The sequence below is a fragment of the Vanrija pseudolonga genome, chromosome 2 (genome assembly GCF_020906515.1).
Source record: "Vanrija pseudolonga chromosome 2, complete sequence".
Classification (NCBI taxonomy): domain Eukaryota; kingdom Fungi; phylum Basidiomycota; class Tremellomycetes; order Trichosporonales; family Trichosporonaceae; genus Vanrija; species Vanrija pseudolonga.
In genome coordinates this window covers 3,904,717-3,922,121 of record NC_085850.1, presented here as the reverse complement: position 1 = coordinate 3,922,121, position 17,405 = coordinate 3,904,717, and the positions used below count along the sequence as shown (strand labels likewise).

The window sequence follows — 17,405 nt, the reverse complement described above, 5'->3', positions numbered from 1 at the left end:
GTTGCCAACGTGAACACGCGACGTATACACAAGTACATGACATGCATGGCGCAACATTATACTGTACAATCTCAAGAGTGAGGCAGCCAAGATCACAAGAATCACCGGAATACGGCCTGCACGCGCCGCTGAATCTCCTCGGGCGAGTATTTGAGGTCTGAGCGGTCAGCAAAGTGCAAGTTATCGTGGCAGCAACTTACACTTGTCGTACTTGCCGTGCGCCTTGGTCCAGAAGGCCTGGTACGCCGACGAGACAAGCTCGGTCACCTCGGCGCTGACGCGGTCGCGCAAGTCAATGTCCTGTCGTGAAAGCGGGTGCTGGCGACATGTGTACTCGAGGTCGACGAGCTTCTCAAAGAACGCAGCCGCAGACTCCTTGGCCGACTGCTTGTCGGTCGATCCACCAGGGAATCGCGACTGGGCTTGGATGCTGAGTGTCTGGACTAATGCCTGCCAGTCGCCAATGTACTGCCTGGAGAGGTGTGAGCAAGGGTGGCGAGTGAAGACGAAGAACGCACGACTTGGCTTCCCGGAAGTGGCGGTTCATCATGTCCTCTGCCGCGGGGCCGATGATATCCGCGTTGAAGGACGACGTCGTGTTGCGGATGTATGACACTGGGGGTCAGTTCTGAATCTCAGCGTCGAACTCACAGTTATTGAGCAGGTACGTAGACGATATGGGCCTGCGCATCGTTTTGGCCTGCTGGTCGAGGTGGATGAGGAGTGTACCAAGAGTATCGGCCGCGTAGAGGTTGAGGGTGCCGCCCTCCTCTGCAGCGTTGCGCGCAGGGGACGGGTGGTCCTTCATGCCCATAAGCCACGTTCTCTCGTGGCTGCCACCTGATCTGAGCAGGCCCTCGACCAGGGGTCCGAACGATGGCAGTGCCTCAAGGAACGCGAGTGTGCTGTGTGTCGTGTCGTCGATAGCAGCGGACATGCCAGAGTTTCGCGATGGAGCGCGAATGTCAACCAGCCGCTCGGGGAACGATCGAAGAGCCAGTCCTCTCAGAGTCTGGATAGGCGCGTTGGGTGCACCGACAATGTCTCGTCCCTCGGGGAGCTGGCCAACGATGCTCGCCATCTTGTTCTCGTATCGTGGCTGGAACGAGGCCAGACATGAGAAGAGGTCGAGCATGACCAAGGTCTGAGCCGATAGGGACCGCTTGATCTGTGCAACGACCTGGTTCATGGTCGAGGTGAGCACTGTCAAGGCGTGGACGAGTGTGAACGTGACGAGGGCCTGACCAGCGTCCCCAGGCATTGCGTGCTGGGCTACAGATGCCTCTGCCTGCGAGTTGTCAGCGTTCCGCTGCGTATACTGCAACTCACATCAGCCGCGACGAGGAAGGACTCCCACAACCGCATGACTAGCTTGACCTTCTCGCCGCCTCTGCCTTCCCATGAGCCGCCACCATTGACCTCATCGGTGCGCGCCGCAAGCGACGACAGCGATCGGCGGATCCAGTCTCCGCGAATGGACGCAATGTCAGAAATGCAGTTGTTGAGGATGGGCTGCAACACGTCCATCGCCTTGGGGGTGTTGGGGTTGACAAGCCCAACGAGCCGTGTTGATAATGGGATGATGGTTGTGAGCTGGGGGTACCACGCCTGGGCAGACGAAGGCGGCGAGTCAGCCAGCGTCGCGGCATCGAATGGCCGGGGTAGCGTGTCCCGCACGAGCTTGAGCAACAATTGTACCGCGCTGCCGTACCCATGCTCGATCACTCCAGACTAGGATGTCAGCGAGCCGCTCATCAACGCCTCACTCACCAGCTCCGCAACACCCTGCTCGCGTGTTCCGCCACGTCCTTCTGCCAAGCCCTGGTTCATGTGCTCGAGGTCGGCGATAAGAACCTCGAGCGCGCCAAAGTACTCGCCGATGCTCATAATGTCTGGCCCTCTCGACACGATGGCACGAGCACCGCCCGGTGACGGGAGATCGGACGCAGCGTTCGGAGTCCAGGCAGGCTGCTGAGGCGTCGTAGCAGCAGTGTTGGTCTGCGGTGTCGTGACTCTTGTTCGCGTCGTCGACGAGTTGGTCGAGCTTGGCGTAGGCGTCTCGGTCGCCCATCGTGGCACAACATCGGGCCGGGGAACAGCGCGCCCACGCTCCATGACAGATATTGACGGGACAGGAGGCGTCGTGGGGTCTTTGGCCGGCGCCTCGGCAGCCAGGTTGCCAAACGTGTGACTCGAGCTCAGCCCTCTCTGGTGGCCCGACGAGCTGGCAGCCCTGCTGCCCGCCTTGCTGGTTGCCCTGCTGCTCGTTCCGTTGACACCAGCATGGCTGTTGACCGATGAGCCGCCATACGATGCCTTGTGGCTCAACGCCGTTGGCGCTGGCCGCGTCCCGGTGAGGATCTCGAGTGCGGCGTCAAGGTTTGAACTCTGTCGCGTGATCTCGCGGATTCCAAGCTTGCCGATCGACTTGTCTAGTCTTGAGAGACGCGTGTCCAGCTGGTGGAGGATGGCTACGTGATAAGCACTGCATCCCGCTATTCTATACTCACTTGTCATGTGCTTTGTGAGCGTGTTTGTCTTGAGTAGGTGCTGGTCCTGGGGTTACCAGTCAGTACCGCGCGGTTTGGTTGCGGGCTCGTGCCACTTACGAGCAGTGCGAGGTCAGTGTTGTCCTCGACGGCAAACGACCTGGACAGGCCGCTCTCGTGCGGTGCCAGTGTCATGATGGCGGTGTCTACTCCAGCCTGGCCGTCTCGTTGCTGTCTCCGCCCAATGTGTTGAGTGAGATGGCCCTCCCAAATGGGACTTGTTGTGGATTGAGGTGTGTGCACAATGTGTGCAGAGTGAGTCCTCGACGAGGAAGGAGTACGCGCGTCATGCTACCACCTACCTAGATGCAGCCAGGGATCTAAACGCTCAAAGCCTGTTGCTTTCAGGGTCCAAAGCCACGCGCCGACCACACGGCAATGTCAGGGTCAGAATTATAACTCCGCCCAACTCCGACTCGCGGCGCGGCGCTCCCCCCTCGACTTTTTTTCAGGGCCCAGAGTAGTCGTGTCATTGCGGCGCGCGTCGTGTCATGATTGTCTCGCTGGTTACGCCCCGTCGCCGCGCTGCACGCTGGTTGCTGACTGTGGACCCGACCTGGCTGCCATCGGCCCATGCACGCTTGCGGCGGTCGGGTCATTGACGCAGAGTGGAGTATGCACCAGCCAAGGGCACACACCAGCAGTGAAGATTTCAGCCCAGACCAGGGTCCACACTCTCTCACCCAACGCCCCCCCTTCCTTCTGCCGCCGCCGAGGCCCCCCTCCCCTCCAGCAAGGCGGTCCCCCCCTTCCCTCCCCTGCCCCACGTACCCACCCACTGGCCGCAGACTGACCGCATAAACGTGCACCACTCGCCCCAACTTTTAAACCCCCTCCATCTCTCCACCCCCCTTCTTCCTTTCTTTCTTTCTCACAACCCACACCACATTCAATAACCAAAAATGTCGTACAAGGTCGCTGACATCTCGCTCGCCGCTTTCGGCCGCAAGGAGATCTCCCTCGCCGAGAAGGAGATGCCTGGTCTCATGTACTTCCGTGAGAAGTACGGCCCCTCGCAGCCCCTCAAGGGTGCCCGCATTGCTGGCTGTCTCCACATGTGAGTAGCTTGGGCAAGGGCGGTGGTCATAGCGAGCACACCCCGCCTTTCCTTCCCCAGCACGCCCCTAACCTCTTCTCCCAGGACCATCCAGACTGCCGTCCTCATCGAGACCCTCACCGCTCTCGGTGCCGAGGTCACCTGGTCGTCGTGCAACATCTTCTCCACCCAGGACCACGCCGCTGCTGCCATCGCCGCTACCGGTGTCCCCGTCTACGCCTGGAAGGGCGAGACCGACGAGGAGTACACCTGGTGCATTGAGCAGACCCTCACCGCCTTCCCCGACGGCAAGCCCCTCAACCTCATCCTCGACGACGGAGGTGACCTCACCACCCTCGTCCACGAGAAGTACCCCCAGTACCTCGCCGACATCCGCGGTGTCTCTGAGGAGACCACCACCGGTGTCCACCACCTCTACCGCGCTCTCAAGGACGGCAAGCTCAAGCTCCCCGCCATCAACGTCAACGACTCGGTCACCAAGTCCAAGTTCGACAACTACTACGGCTGCCGCGAGTCGCTCGTCGACGGCATCAAGCGCGCCACCGACGTTATGATTGCCGGCAAGGTTGCTGTCGTCGCCGGCTTCGGTGACGTCGGCAAGGGCGTGAGTGCTATAATGGCCGCTGGTGCAACGACGTATGACTGATGCGAGTGAACAGTGCGCCGAGTCTCTCCGCTCGTACGGTGCCCGTGTCATCGTTACCGAGATCGACCCCATCAACGCCCTCCAGGCTTCCATGTCGGGCTACGAGGTCGCCACCATGGAGGAGGCCGCCCCCCAGGCCAACATTGTCGTCACCACCACCGGTAACCGCGACATTGTGACCGCGAACGACTTCCTCGCTTTCCCCGACTACGCCATCGTTTCGAACATCGGGTGAGCATAGTGCTACACACACTCGTAATCGTGCTTACGTAATAGCCACTTCGATATCGAGATTGACGTTGCCTGGCTTAAGGCCAACGCTGTTGAGCACGTCAACATCAAGCCCCAGGTTGACCTCTTCACCCTCACCAACGGCCGCCACATCATCCTCCTCGCCGAGGGCCGTCTTGTCAACCTTGGCTGCGCCACTGGCCACCCCTCGTTCGTCATGTCGTGCTCGTTCGCCAACCAGGTTGCGGCCCAGATCGCGCTCTGGAACGACAAGGAGGGCATTTACCAGCGCCCGAGCGTGTCTGTCTTGCCCAAGCGTGAGTGGTGACATTGCAATTGGTGGTGGATGAACGGGCGACCGAAGGTCTTGTTGAAGGCTTTTGCTGGGTGCCCCGACAACAACCTGCCGATCTTTCATTGCCGATCGCGAGAATCGTTCCTCATGCTGACGCCCCTCAGACCTTGACGAGGAGGTTGCGAGGGCGCACCTTAAGCAGCTCAATGTCCGCTTGACCACTCTTACTCCTGTCCAGGTGAGTATCGACCACGTTCGTTTGCCGCCCGTTGCTAACAATTCCAAGCAAGACTATTTGGGCCTGTTCCCCGAGAAGGCGGACTTCGAGGGCTTCAAGCCTGCTCAGTGAGTGTTGCTTTGCATTGTCACACGGATAGTGTGATTTTGATATCTGCTGTCAAACGGATGGGCGATCAGGAACTGACGATCACAGCTACCGCTACTAAGGAAAGGCGCCCTGTCGGCCTCAACAGCCATATCCAGATCGCTCTTCTAGCCGGCCATTGGTGCCGGTGGTAGCCGTTTCGTAAAAAGTATACCCCCGCATGTCCCGTTCCAAAGCGACGGACTTGGTTCACTCTGTTCACCCTCATCAAATATCCCCTCTATACACCAACACTCATCCTACTTTCAACACTGTAGGCGTACAACAATCACAACCCCAACAACATAGGTGGTGCGCGCGCACCACGACCAGCAGATTCAGTAGTCCTTGTTCGCGTTGGTCTTACCTTTCGTACTCTCTCTCCCTTGGCCCACCTGGCAAGACGAGTGTATGCATTGGACTGGCGGCAGCGGTTGATTGTCTGTTGATGAGGGACTTCACGCTAATGAAACTGGAGACTCTGCAAGGCAGGAGGAGTACGCAAAGGCGGCAAGTGGTTGCTCGACTTGGCCAGCATGGCCAGCGACGCGACAGGGGTGCGTGCCACCTCCACCTACCGGGTGCCACACAACATCCCGTTGCTGTGTCGTCTCATGTCGAACGCATGCGCCCCACGCTCCCATAATATCCTGGTGTGCGGTTACAGACACACATGGCCAACCATGCGCACACGCCACAGAGCAAGGAAAGCTGGACGCTGCATACAACATATCCAACGGCCGATGCACAATCGGCTCCGCCCCATGTTGCGGGGGCTGGCCCCTGGTCTCAGATGCATAGCGCGGTTGTTAGCCCTCCAGCGGCGGGGAGCACACCCGTCCCAGGTGGTTGCGGCTAGTGGTCCTCGTTACAACATCGCCATGTGCACCTGACAGTCGAAAGTGGGTGTAGATTCTCGAACTGAAGAGCGACCAGAGCAAGTCCCGAGACTGCGTGAGCCACCTGCTCTCGCTTACCCCGGCGATGTGGTGAGGACGTTGCCCTGACTATCATGTCTGGTCAGCGGTCGTCAGACTGGTCAGGTATACAGTGACGACGGCTTCGGGTCCACTGACTACCGAGGGTCGGCCGGTTGGTGACGGGTACTCGCAGCTCCATTTGACGCCCAGATGGGCCGCGGAGCCCGAGTGGCTGGAACGAGGTGGGCTCCCCTCCCCCAAGATCCAGTCGATCATGTCTTGTTCGAGCTAGCCGTCTCCCTCAGCAGGTTCGGTTCCCACCCCTTCTGCTGCCCTCTCTGACCAGGCTGCCGCAGAGAACGAGCGCGACCGTACCCCGTTCTCCGCTCTCCTCGAGGCCCAAATCCCCCAGTCCAGTTGCGGAGTCGGCTCCGTTGTGTGAGACTACTGAGCCAAAAGCCAAGTACGGACTAGAGTGCAACAATGGATCTTCACTGCCAGTCAGACCCGCCTGCGTCTCGACGTCATTCACCGCGACGCAGCGGATGGCGAACTCGTCGCAACAACCTCCGCACCCGACCACCCCCTGCCACGTCACGCTGTACACAGATCCTCCGTACGCAGGGGCCTCGGGCCATTCTCTGGGCTGTCTTCCTAACATGGCGTCGATCAGTGTGTAGTTGATCGACATTTGCCGCCGCGCGACGGCGTGGCGTCACAACGGTCGCCGGCTTACCTCTAACGCGAGCTCTGCCTTACTTCCAATGCTCCATGCGAGCTCTGGCTTGCGTCTGATCCATTTCAAAAAAAAAAATTGGGGGGGGGGGGGGGGGGGGAGAGTGTGCCGCTACCTGGCTAACTTGTTTACCATTGGTTTTCTCATCAATCAACCTGTTCTAACCGCAGGAGTGTGTGTATTGGTTTTTTTCAACTGGTTTAGATCCCTTATTTTGACACTGGAGCCCGCATTTCCAACTCTACAATTTAAATTATTAGATATTATAATGCTGTATCGCCTCTTATCGTACAACCCCGTCTTGCCTAGTGACAAACCGCTCGGTACGTGGTGTTTAATGGGCTTATTTGATTTTTTTTTTTTGTGATTTTTCTGAGAAAGAACTACAAATACAACCACCCTGGGGCGCCCTCCCAGGTGGTAACCAGCAGGAATCGGCCTACTGGTGGTCCCGGAGGAGTCGGCCTCCGGTGGGTGACAGATTCGTATTGAAATGGTTTTAATCTTGCTAGTAGGCGTAATTCGGCGCTCGGAAAAAGCGACATGTGGCACAATGTGGCTCTCTAGGATGCAGGGAGGGTCACGTGGCATGTCTCAGATGTGTGAGTGTGGTGGAAAAGGTCGAGAAAGTCGAGAACGACGTCGAGTGGCATCATAAACGCTCTCCTCATCGAAGTAGACGAAGTGCCACACGCTGCTCGCCATCGTTGTCTTATCCAGGCCCTGCGCTAAGGGCCAATAGCGTTGGGCGCAGTGCCCGCATCCCGCAGGCAAGGTTTGGGGGATCGCGGGAGCAAATTCGGGCCATTGGGTGGGCTAATCACCCGTGTCTCGGCCGAATATCCACTACTAAGGAATGTCCTAATGCGTTTCCTCATGGGCTTTCTGACTCTTCCCTAATGCGATCCCTATTGAATTCCTAACCCCCAACCCCCTAACCCCCTAAACCCCTTGCCCCCTAACCCCCTCCCTATGTAGGCATCCTGCAATGCTCAGTGACGTTCGGATCACAAAGCTCGAAGCATTTGTGCAATGGCTCTCTGTTCGGTTGTGCCCTATGCAATGGGCAACGCGCCAGCCGACAATAGGACCTTCGCAGAAGGCGACCGCTGCTTCTGGACGCCTTGGCGCAGGCTTCGGCCCACGCAGAACCGCCTTGGGCCGCTCGTCCGTTGATCACGTCCAGACTCTGGATATCCACGCAGCACGAGAGTTCCCCAGATCGGTCGTGGTATGATCAGATCGGCTCGACTTGCACGAAGCGGAGCTGTGCCACCCCACCCGCTGCTCGTGGCTCCGTCCAGGAGCAGGGCTCCAGCAGTGTCCCACCAACCACACCTTTTGCGCCGTCTTCGAAGAAGAGAAGAGAAGACCCGACACACCCGGCCCGAGCAACGGCGTGTGGCATGATATCATCATTCTCACGCCCGTCAGCACACGACCGACTGGTTGCTCCGGCCCGATGTCGGTGGGCTGGGCAGACTGACACACTGCGGCGATCCATACCGGACCAGGACAGTCATGGGGATTGATTGTCGATGAAGAGCGCCACTGTGGTGGCTTCTCTGCGCCAGTGTGCAGCCGCGGTTCCAACGGCAGTGGCGTCTCCGGCGTGTAGACCGTGGCCAGCATCGTACAGTGGCAAGGTGGTGGCTGCCTCCACTTATCGGCGTGGGGTTTGCCTGCATGCCTCGAGGCATGAAAGATTGGGGCAGTTTGGTCATGGGCTCATGTTCATGATCGGGATAAGCCGTCGTGATTTGGCGCATAGTGCCTGCGGCATGCCATAAAGTCTAGGTGGTGTCTGGCGGGGTTGTGGTCAGGGACGATGATGATTGGCTTGCTGGTCGTGCATGGGGGGGACATCGATGACGCTCATCACTCCCACGGGTGGACCGGAGTAAGTAGTCAGTCACTAGACTCGTAGCAGGTCTTCCATCATCGTGCTACTCCTCATGCTTCATCGCCATCACTGATCGAACTTGCGGTACACACACTTCCTCCTCCTCATCCATCCTCGCCCCTCACTCCCCCATTCGGAAGCAGGCGCGGCCCTTCTTACTCCCACCCTCCAACTTCCTCGGCCCTTCATATCACTTCGTGACCTGGCGTGCTCCCAGGACATTACACCAGCTCTCCGCCCCAACTCAAGCTCCAGCTGTTGCTCCTCCCACGTCTCATCTAGCTCAGCCGTTGCCGCAGGCATAAACTGGTACGTTCAGCCCCTCTGGTGACTGTGTTTTCTCTGGCGCCCTCCACCCAAACCTTTGCCCCCCCTCCTTGCCCCTTATCGCACGGTGCGCCCAAGATCCCGATGTTGTCAGTGCACAACGAGTCGGGCGGTGTCCCCCGTGCAGTCAGCCGGGTTCCGAGTCATGTTTCCATCTCGCCTCCCTCGCTCCCCTCTCTGTGCCTCTGCGTCTTTATCGCGACGACGCAGCTCAAGCTGACGACTTGTTCCTTCCCCTCGCGACCATCGCTCCCTGCCTCATCAACATGCGACGCCCTCACTTCCACCACCACCACCATCACCATCACCACCCCCACCCCGTCACACCGACTGCAACTGAACCAAATCGGACCTCACAGTACCGCTCCTTCGTACTAGACGGCCCTCGTCACCCGCTCCCCAGAATCATATTCCACAAGATGGAGGAGTCGATGCACCCCGACCCGACGCCGGCGCTTCCGCCATCGCTCGAAGACATTCGCGAGCAGGTCGCGCGTCTTGAAGCGGCCCACAGAGCGAAGGGCTTGCCCTTATCCGGACGTATCATTCACGTCGCGCACCACCTGCCTGTCGAAATTGTTCGGCTCGCTCAGCCCAACGACACTGATGTCGCCCTGACGTCACCCATCACACCAGAGTTCAAGCCAGAGGACATTGTCACTGTCGAGAGCGCGGACCAGAAGTGGAAGATTCATGCCCGACAGGGCCACACGGCAATGGTGTCGGGTATCCGCTCCTTGTCCGACACTCATGAGCAGCTTGTCGTTGCATGGACAGGAGATATCCTCTCCCAGCCCGCTGGGAAGACTGGCCAGTCGACGCCGAACCTCGGCCCCACAAACCCGTCCTCGTTTGTGCTCCAGGACAATGTCGAGTTGCATGCAGCTCCAACTCAGTCGCCACTCATGGTCATTGGCAGCGACTTTGATTTCAAGGAGCAAAGAGAAATCACCAACGAGCTCAAGAGGTTCAGCGACACCGAGGTCGAGCAGGAGGGTTACGGCAAGCTCACCTACGTCCCCGTTTTCATGCCCCAGGAGATCAGCAAGGGCCATTATGAGGGATACTGCAAGACTAGTAAGGCTTTTGGCACGAACGTGCGACTGACTTCTCAGCACTATGGCCCCTCTTCCACTACCTTCTGTGGCTTGACTCTACGGCTACGGTCCCTTCGCCTGACCCCTCCTGGATCGCCTACCAGAAGGCCAATGAGCTCTTCGCCAAGCGTGTCGCCGAGGTCTGGAAGCCGGGAGACTTGGTCTTTGTACACGACTACCACCTCCAGCTTGTACCCAAGCTCATTCGCGAGTTCTTGGGACAGTCGGCTCACGTGAGCTTCCCTGGCCCCTACGGCACTCAGCCGCCTACCTCTGCAGCTCAGAGTGACAGCGCCAGCGCCAAGTCCGGTGACCACAGCCGAGACCCGAGCGAGGTCATGATCGCCCTGTTTGTGCACACACCGTGGCCCAGTTCAGAGATCTTCCGCTGCCTTCCCAGTGAGTGGAGTTTGCGGGGTGATGCTGACAGCCGCAGAGAGAAACGAAATCCTCGAGGGCATGCTCGGAGCCAACTTGGTTCTCTTCCAGACCTACTCGTACTCTCGCCACTTCATTTCGAGCTGTATTCGTGTCTGCGGCTACGAGTCGACTACCAACGGTGTTGATGTCAACGGTGTCATCACGGTTGTCAGCCACTGCCCCATTGGCATCGACGTCAAGCGTGTGGCCCACGACCGCGACGCCCCTGGTGTGCGCCCCAAGATGGACAGCCTCCGCCAGCTCTACGCCGACAAGAAGATTATTGTCGGCCGTGAGAAGCTTGACGCACCCAAGGGAGTGTACAACAAACTGCAGGCGTTCGAAGTCTTCCTTGAAAAGTACCCAGACTGGAGGAACAAGGTCGTGCTCATTCAGGTGACTACACCGGCCCTGTCCGAGTCGCCCAAGCTCGAGAGAATGGTGGCCGAGCTCGTCAGCCACATCAACGGCACCTACGGTAGCCTCGACTTTACCCCTGTTCACCATTAGTGAGTGATCTATGGCTTGCAGCACTGACCGTATCCAGCCACCAGGCCATTGAGCGCGACGAGTACTTTGCTCTCCTCTCAGTCGCTGACCTCGCCCTCATCACCTCTCTCCGTGACGGCATGAACACCACTTCCATGGAGTTCATCATCTGCCAGGACAAGTCGAACAAGTCGCCCTTGGTCCTGTCCGAGTTCATGGGCACCAGCTCATCGTTTGGTGAGGCTTTGAAGATCAACCCTCACGACCTGGTCGGTGTTGCGGACGCGATCGAGAAAGGCCTGTCCATGGGCGAGGAGGAGAAGGAAACCCGCCATGCTGCACTCTACAAGAGCGTAGTTGGTCACACTAGCCACACTTGGGCCGCGACAATGGTCCAGCTCCTCCTCGAGAACGTCGGCAACGAGCACACTGCACACCAAACTCCCGTCCTCGACACTGCGCTTATGAAGTCAAAGTACGCCTCGGCCAAGAAGAGGCTTATGCTCTTCGACTACGACGGCACCCTCACCCCTATTGTCAAGGTTCCCTCGGCGGCTGTTCCTACTGCCCGCACCCGTGCCGCCATTGCCGCCCTCGCTGCCGACCCCAAGAACGTCGTCTACCTCATCTCGGGTCGTGATGGCGACTTCCTTGAGGAGCACTGGGGTATGGTCAAGCACCTGGGCTTCTCTGCCGAGCACGGCAGCTTTGTCAAGACGAGAGAGGATGGCGAGTGGATGAACATGACCGAGGCTCTCGACATGAGCTGGATGAGCGAGGTTGAGGAGATCTTCCGCTACTACACGGAGCGAACGACGGGTAGTACCATTGAGCTCAAGAAGGCTTCCATCACCTGGCACTACCGCAACGCCGACCCCGTGTTTGGCGAGTTCCAGTGTAAGCAGGCACTCGACCTGCTGGAGAGCAGCTTGGCACCGCGCCGACCGATCGAAGTCCTTGTGGGCAAGAAGAACCTTGAGGTGCGACCTCTGGCCATCAACAAGGGCGAGATTGTCAGACGTCTCATCTATGAGAACCCTGACGCCGACTTTATCATGTGTGCCGGCGACGACAAGACCGATGAGGACATGTTCCGTGCCTTGAGGACAGTATTCCCTCCCGGAGGACCCCGCGAGGACGAGCCCGTGTTGATGAAGCCTCCTGTCGGCATCACATCCGTCCTCGACCCCGACGACGCTGAGGCGCTTCCTGAGAAGGAGATTCACATCCGACCGGACGGAGTGTTTGCAACCACGGTCGGGTCTGCGGCCAAGAAGACATTAGCTGGCTGGCACGTCACTGGCCCAGAAGAGGTGGTCGACGCCGTCGAGCAGCTCCTGAAGAAGTGACCTAGCCTCGAGTGTCAAATGTAGTCAAATCTCTCTTAGATAGTCTTGTCGCGTTCGCCATCGCATGTACACAAATAACTAAGCATGATGGTACAGTTTGTCTATGCCCGGCCCTCTACTTCTACTCTCCACGCGCCCGCTTTGCGTCGTCGCCGGTGGCCGCAGCGTCATCGGCAGCGTGTCCAAGCTCGCCACCGTAGTTGAAGCCCTGGCGCACCGCCCGGCCAACAACTTCGCGCAGTCTCTCCTCGGGGTCGGTACCATCGCGCTCCGCCTCCTCCATGATGCGCTGCGTCTCGGCCAGCAGGTCGTCGGTCTGGCGGGAAGCGTACTGGTCCACAGCGTACTGGGACACTTCGGCGCCGGCTGGGGCAGCGGGGGCCGCCTCGCCCGTCACGCTGCGGAGGTAGGCGGCGACGGCTGGGTGCTCGTCCTCGACGCTGTCGGCGGCCTTGTGGGAGGGTCAGCCCATCCTCCCACGCATCTCGTGTCCCGTCCTCACCGTCTGTCCCTCGTCATTCCGGTGAGCGGCGTTGGCGCCGTGCTCGACGAGCCAGCGCGCGGCGTCGACGCTCTCACACGTGAAGAGCGGCGTGTCCCCGTCGTCGTCGGGCAGGTTGACGTCTCCGCCCACGCTGACGAGGTACTCGAGCAGCGGGAGGTGCGCGTACGACGCGGCGGCGTGCATCGGCGTGTAGCTGTGCTCGTCCTTGTCGTTTGCCGTCGCGCCAGAGGCGATCAGCTCCTGTGGTGTGTGTGAGCTTGGGCCGGAGTGGGTGCAGTGTGCCGCCGCACGTACCTGAACGCGCGCGATGTCGCCGTCGGACGCGGCGACCCAGAGGTTCTTTGCTGCTCTAGCCTGGACCATTGTGGTGTGCAAGTGTGTTGACAACAAGTGAACGCGGTCGCGAGCAGCAAAATCTCATAAAGGTCGTCGTTTGCCATGTGGAGTTAGGCACGGGGCCATTGACCCACCACCGCCCACCACGGCAACAGTGACGCATCAGCCGCGCCCGCGCCGACGAGATGACAACCGGCTTGGCTCGTCGCAACAACAACATTACACCAGACTCCATTCCACAACGCATACGGCACGCACGATGAACTCGTATCCGCCCGAGGTAGGTGCGCCGCTTGTGCTCCGCTGACTCGAGTTCCTCTCGCACCCCCAGCCGCTCATGTTCATCGCCGGCCTGCCGGGGGCCGGCACGGCGCGGCGGGCGTCGTCCTCGTCCACGACGGCACCGGCAGCGCCAGCAGCAGCGGCGGTCACGTCGCCGACAACAGACGCGAGCGCGCTCCCGCTCCAGTCGCCCGAGAAGGCGACGCTAGGCCTGCCGGCCACAGACGCGAGCGACGAGTTCGACGTCCTCGGCCGCGACCTCCGTGCCGTGCTCGAGCCGTACACCCAGCCGCCGCGCGTGTGGCTGCCCGAGGCTGAACGCCGCAGCTTCCGCGTCGTGCTGACCGACAAGGTGGGTTCGGGTGCGTGTGCGTTGCCGAGCTGATGGCAGAATGTACGCCTACCATTGCGCAAGGCTGCGGCACTTGGCGGCGAGTCGCAGCAGCACTCGCCGCTGTCCCCGCTCACGCCGTCGTCACCACTGCACCCCGACGGGCTGATCGCGCCCGTGTGGGTGCGGAAGCACACCGAGTTTGTGCCGTCCGTCTTTGTCCTCTTCCTGCGCCTGTACGAGAGCCCCAAGGGCCCGAGCGACTCGCCGCTTGGCGACGAAGTCGCGGCCGAGTCGCGGCGGCAGGCCGAGCGCGAGGCGGACGAGGCACTGGTGCGCGAGATTTCCGAGCGGCGGCGCCGGCTCGGCGAGCGGGGGATCAAGCTCACTGTCGTTCTGATGGCGACGACCGCTGCCCTGGGTGAGTGGACATGACGCGACCGAAGAAGACTGACGACGGCAGACTCGCCAGGGCTGGACCAGCGCCTCTCGCTCATCCGGCGAGCGTCGGTGCTGAGCGCCAAGGCGTCGCTCTTCGTGCTCACGCCGGTGCCGTCGCACGAGCTGCCCGACTTTGTCAGCTCGCTCCAGGACGCGCTGTACGACTCGGCGCTGGAATACTACGCCGCACACGGCAAGCGGATTCGGCGCAAGCGCGGACGCGTGCCCCAGACGTCGTCGTCGGCCGCGAGCCCGAGTCTGCCGCCGGGAGGCAACCGCTCGCGCTCCGGCTCGGTTGCCGCGCGCCCGCTCGGCTCGCAGGGCTGGATCGTGCGGTACGAGTGGAAGGCTGGGTGGTTTGCCGAGACGCGTGGCGAGCTCGACCTCGCCCGCAGGCACTACGAGGACTGCTGGAACGAGCTGGCGCGCATGTTCAGCAGCACGACGACGCTGCCGCCGCGTACCAAGCGCTGGGCAGAGGCCAAGGTTCTCGCCGACTGCGTCGCTATCAAGGTGGGCGAGGCGGGGGAGTATTGCTGACGGCAGATCTGCAAGCTACTGCTGTATGAAGGCGCGGCGACAAAGGTGCTCATCCCATTCTTCGTCCACTTGCGCCGGTTTGCCGACCTCTCCCGCGGCTGGGGTATCGGTGAGGAGACGTTCGAGTTCTGGTCCTGGGTCGCGCGGCAGTACCGTATCCTCGGCGAGGTGCTCGAGATCGCCCAGGGCCACGGGTTCCACGTCCCCCCGCTCCCGGCCCCGGCGTATGCAACGCCAGCGGCGAGCGTCGCACCGCCGCCGTCCGACGAGCTCCCGATACCAATCTCGTCGACCAACCCGCTGCATGTTCTCCACCCACCAGCCTTCTACTTTTACAACGCGGCCTGCTGTACCATCGAGCGCAAGCAGCGCTTTGACGACGCGCTCTCTTCCGAGGTAAGGGTGGCTTAAAGACGGTGCTGACCGCCAGCGTGATTCAGGCTCGGTGGCCCTCGCTGCTGCTCCAGGCTTTGCGAATGAGAAGAGTGTCGACCACGCAGCATTGATTGTGGAGGTGGGTGGACCGGCTTGGGCTTTAGTTGCTGACCCCTCTAGCTGCTGACGAAAGCCTACAACCTGCTCAAGGACGAGCAACAAGAGGCGTCCCGACTCGCCCTGTACATTGCCTTCCGTATAGCCAAGACGCACTGCCAGGCTGGAGAGCACGAACTGGCCATGAGGTATCTCAACATCATCTCCGGCAAGTTTGCCCAGGAGGGATGGAAGCCGGTTCTCCACGAGATTCGGACTATCTGGTACGAGTGCGCCAAGCGCACTGGCGACGTCGAGACGGCTGCCAAGCTCCTCGTGGAGATTTTGGCGTCTGGAGACGCAGCAGACGGCAACGCGCTGCAGGACGACCTGCTGTCTCTGCTCAAGACGACTGCGCCGTCGTCGTCTGAGCCGATCGCCGTTGATGGGACCGATGACTCGTTGCGTGAGTGCAGGCAACTCCTTCTGCGCTGACAGTAGTCGATGCTCGTGTCGGGTTCCGTGAAGCCGAGGTCGGAGTTGGCTCCTCGGTCGCCTTCCAGGTTGCCGTCAGTCCAAAGGCCAACGTTGATGTCTCGCGTCTCGAGTTCTCTCAACTCCGTATCGGCTTCAGCGACGGCCGCCCTGATATTGTTGTTGCCAACGGAGGAGAGTCACGATACCTCAACGTCGCAACCATCAAGCCACAAGGCGACAGCGAGGTGTTCAAGGCGCCCTTGAAGTGGGCCAGTGGAGACGTGCTCGTTGTCAATGGCGAGCTGCCCGGGAACGTCGCAACAGAGGTCGAGATCAGCGACATTACGCTTGTCCTGACCGAGGGTACCTGGACGCTGGAACTCAGACTCAACCCTCAGCAGCTCACAACGTGGACTGTGAAGGAAGGCACCAGCTACGTCCCAGTGTCCAAGCTATCCTCCTCCATCGTCTTCTCGCAACTCCCTCACGGGCTTACATTGGACGTTACTCACGTTCCTGTAGCGTTCGTTGGCGAGTCCCTTCCCGTCAAGGTCAAGATTGCGAGCACGGACAGCCGAAAGCTCAAGCTATCCCTCAACGTGCTTCTGCAGCCGGGCGCGGAGCCAGACGGCTCGACCATCACCGTCGGTGGCACGCAGTCCGATGCGCTTGTGAAGGAGGTCGACCTCGGCACTATTGAAGAAGGAGGCGAGGTTGAGAAGGAGGTGACGTTGATCGTACCCGCCGAGGGCACCAAGCTCCTCGATATCAACGTCCTTTCTGAAGTAGTAGGCACGGTTGCCGACACGGCAGAGACGGTCAAGACGGCCGTCATCCCAGTCGTCTCCCCCTTCGCCTGCACCGCGACAGCCCATGCTACCGGCCCAGCGACCGCAGGAACTACAGGCTTTGGCGTCATTTCGGCCCTTCTCACCGTTCCCGGCCCTCGCGGTATCGTCGTGGACAAGGTGGACGTCGTTACAGATGTTGAAAACATCAAGCTGTTGGGCTCATCCTTGGAGGTAGCGGCATTCCCTCAGAGTAGGTTCTCTTTAGACAACGTCAATCTAACCTGCCGCAGCCTGGAACGACACCAGCTCGTTCGCATTCAGCGCTCGCTTTTCAGTCGGCACGCCTGCGCACCGCCTGACGTCGCACCCACCATCGGCGGCCTCGGCCCATATCTCCTGGCACGCGTCCGACGACCCGTCAAAGGAGAAGTTGACCACCGCCATCCCCCTCCCAGCCCTCGTTCCGCCCGTGCCAGACGCCTTCATCTCCTCGTCGCTGTCGTTCCCTCCCGTCGTGCGCGCACACGAGCCATTCCCCGTCTCGCTCGAGCTGCGGAACGCGCACCCGACAGAAGCGGCGTGGGTCGCGCTCCAGGGCGAGACGGCAGACGGCTTTGTGTGGGCCGGCCCGCGAGGCGCGAGAGTGGGCCCAGTTCCGGCTGGCGGACGATCTGTCGTCACTGTCGAGGCCATGGCTGTCGGGTCTTCCGGGTGGCAGAGTCTCCCTGGCCTGAGCGCATGGGCGGGGGACGGCAACGAGAGACGAGAAGTGCGCGTCACGACACAAACGGACAGACCTGGCGCTGCCGTCCTCGTGCGTCCATGAGCATATCTAGACAGCCATATAG

General features: G+C 60.4%; 5 protein-coding genes across 5 annotated transcripts; 3 read left to right on the top strand and 2 right to left on the bottom strand.

Moving 5' to 3' along the window:
- Positions 1-48: 48 nt before the first annotated feature.
- Positions 49-2,783, bottom strand: LOC62_02G003258 (uncharacterized protein). Its single transcript, XM_062769790.1, has 8 exons — positions 2,610-2,783; positions 2,511-2,556; positions 1,771-2,471; positions 1,330-1,731; positions 652-1,288; positions 519-615; positions 201-472; positions 49-157 (listed from the first exon to the last, which is right to left on the bottom strand). Exons 1-8 carry the CDS (start codon positions 2,682-2,684, stop codon positions 102-104), a joined length of 2,286 nt encoding a protein of 761 aa, XP_062625774.1. The 5' UTR covers positions 2,685-2,783; the 3' UTR covers positions 49-101.
- Positions 2,784-3,396: 613 nt separating this feature from the next.
- pi047 (Adenosylhomocysteinase) lies at positions 3,397-5,573 on the top strand. Its single transcript, XM_062769789.1, has 7 exons — positions 3,397-3,606; positions 3,691-4,210; positions 4,266-4,483; positions 4,529-4,800; positions 4,943-5,016; positions 5,065-5,123; positions 5,212-5,573. The coding sequence occupies exons 1-7, from the start codon at positions 3,452-3,454 to the stop codon at positions 5,222-5,224; spliced, it is 1,311 nt and encodes a 436-aa protein (XP_062625773.1). The 5' UTR covers positions 3,397-3,451; the 3' UTR covers positions 5,225-5,573.
- A 3,874-nt stretch (positions 5,574-9,447) lies between these two features.
- Positions 9,448-12,383, top strand: TPS2 (Trehalose-phosphatase; the record flags this gene model as incomplete). Its single annotated transcript, XM_062769788.1, has 4 exons — positions 9,448-10,105; positions 10,144-10,524; positions 10,562-11,054; positions 11,093-12,383. The coding sequence occupies 4 exons, from the start codon at positions 9,448-9,450 to the stop codon at positions 12,381-12,383; spliced, it is 2,823 nt and encodes a 940-aa protein (XP_062625772.1).
- Positions 12,384-12,504: 121 nt separating this feature from the next.
- SPCP1E11.10 (Ankyrin repeat-containing protein) lies at positions 12,505-13,251 on the bottom strand (the record flags this gene model as incomplete). The annotated part of the gene is made up of 3 exons (XM_062769787.1): positions 12,505-12,834; positions 12,886-13,128; positions 13,183-13,251. 3 exons carry the CDS (start codon positions 13,249-13,251, stop codon positions 12,505-12,507), a joined length of 642 nt encoding a protein of 213 aa, XP_062625771.1.
- Positions 13,252-13,483: 232 nt separating this feature from the next.
- trappc11 (Trafficking protein particle complex subunit 11) lies at positions 13,484-17,399 on the top strand (the record flags this gene model as incomplete). The annotated part of the gene is made up of 9 exons (XM_062769786.1): positions 13,484-13,504; positions 13,538-13,858; positions 13,898-14,258; positions 14,301-14,791; positions 14,825-15,214; positions 15,249-15,332; positions 15,374-15,755; positions 15,791-16,807; positions 16,848-17,399. The coding sequence occupies 9 exons, from the start codon at positions 13,484-13,486 to the stop codon at positions 17,381-17,383; spliced, it is 3,603 nt and encodes a 1,200-aa protein (XP_062625770.1). The 3' UTR covers positions 17,384-17,399.
- Between the last annotated feature and the right edge of the window lie 6 nt (positions 17,400-17,405).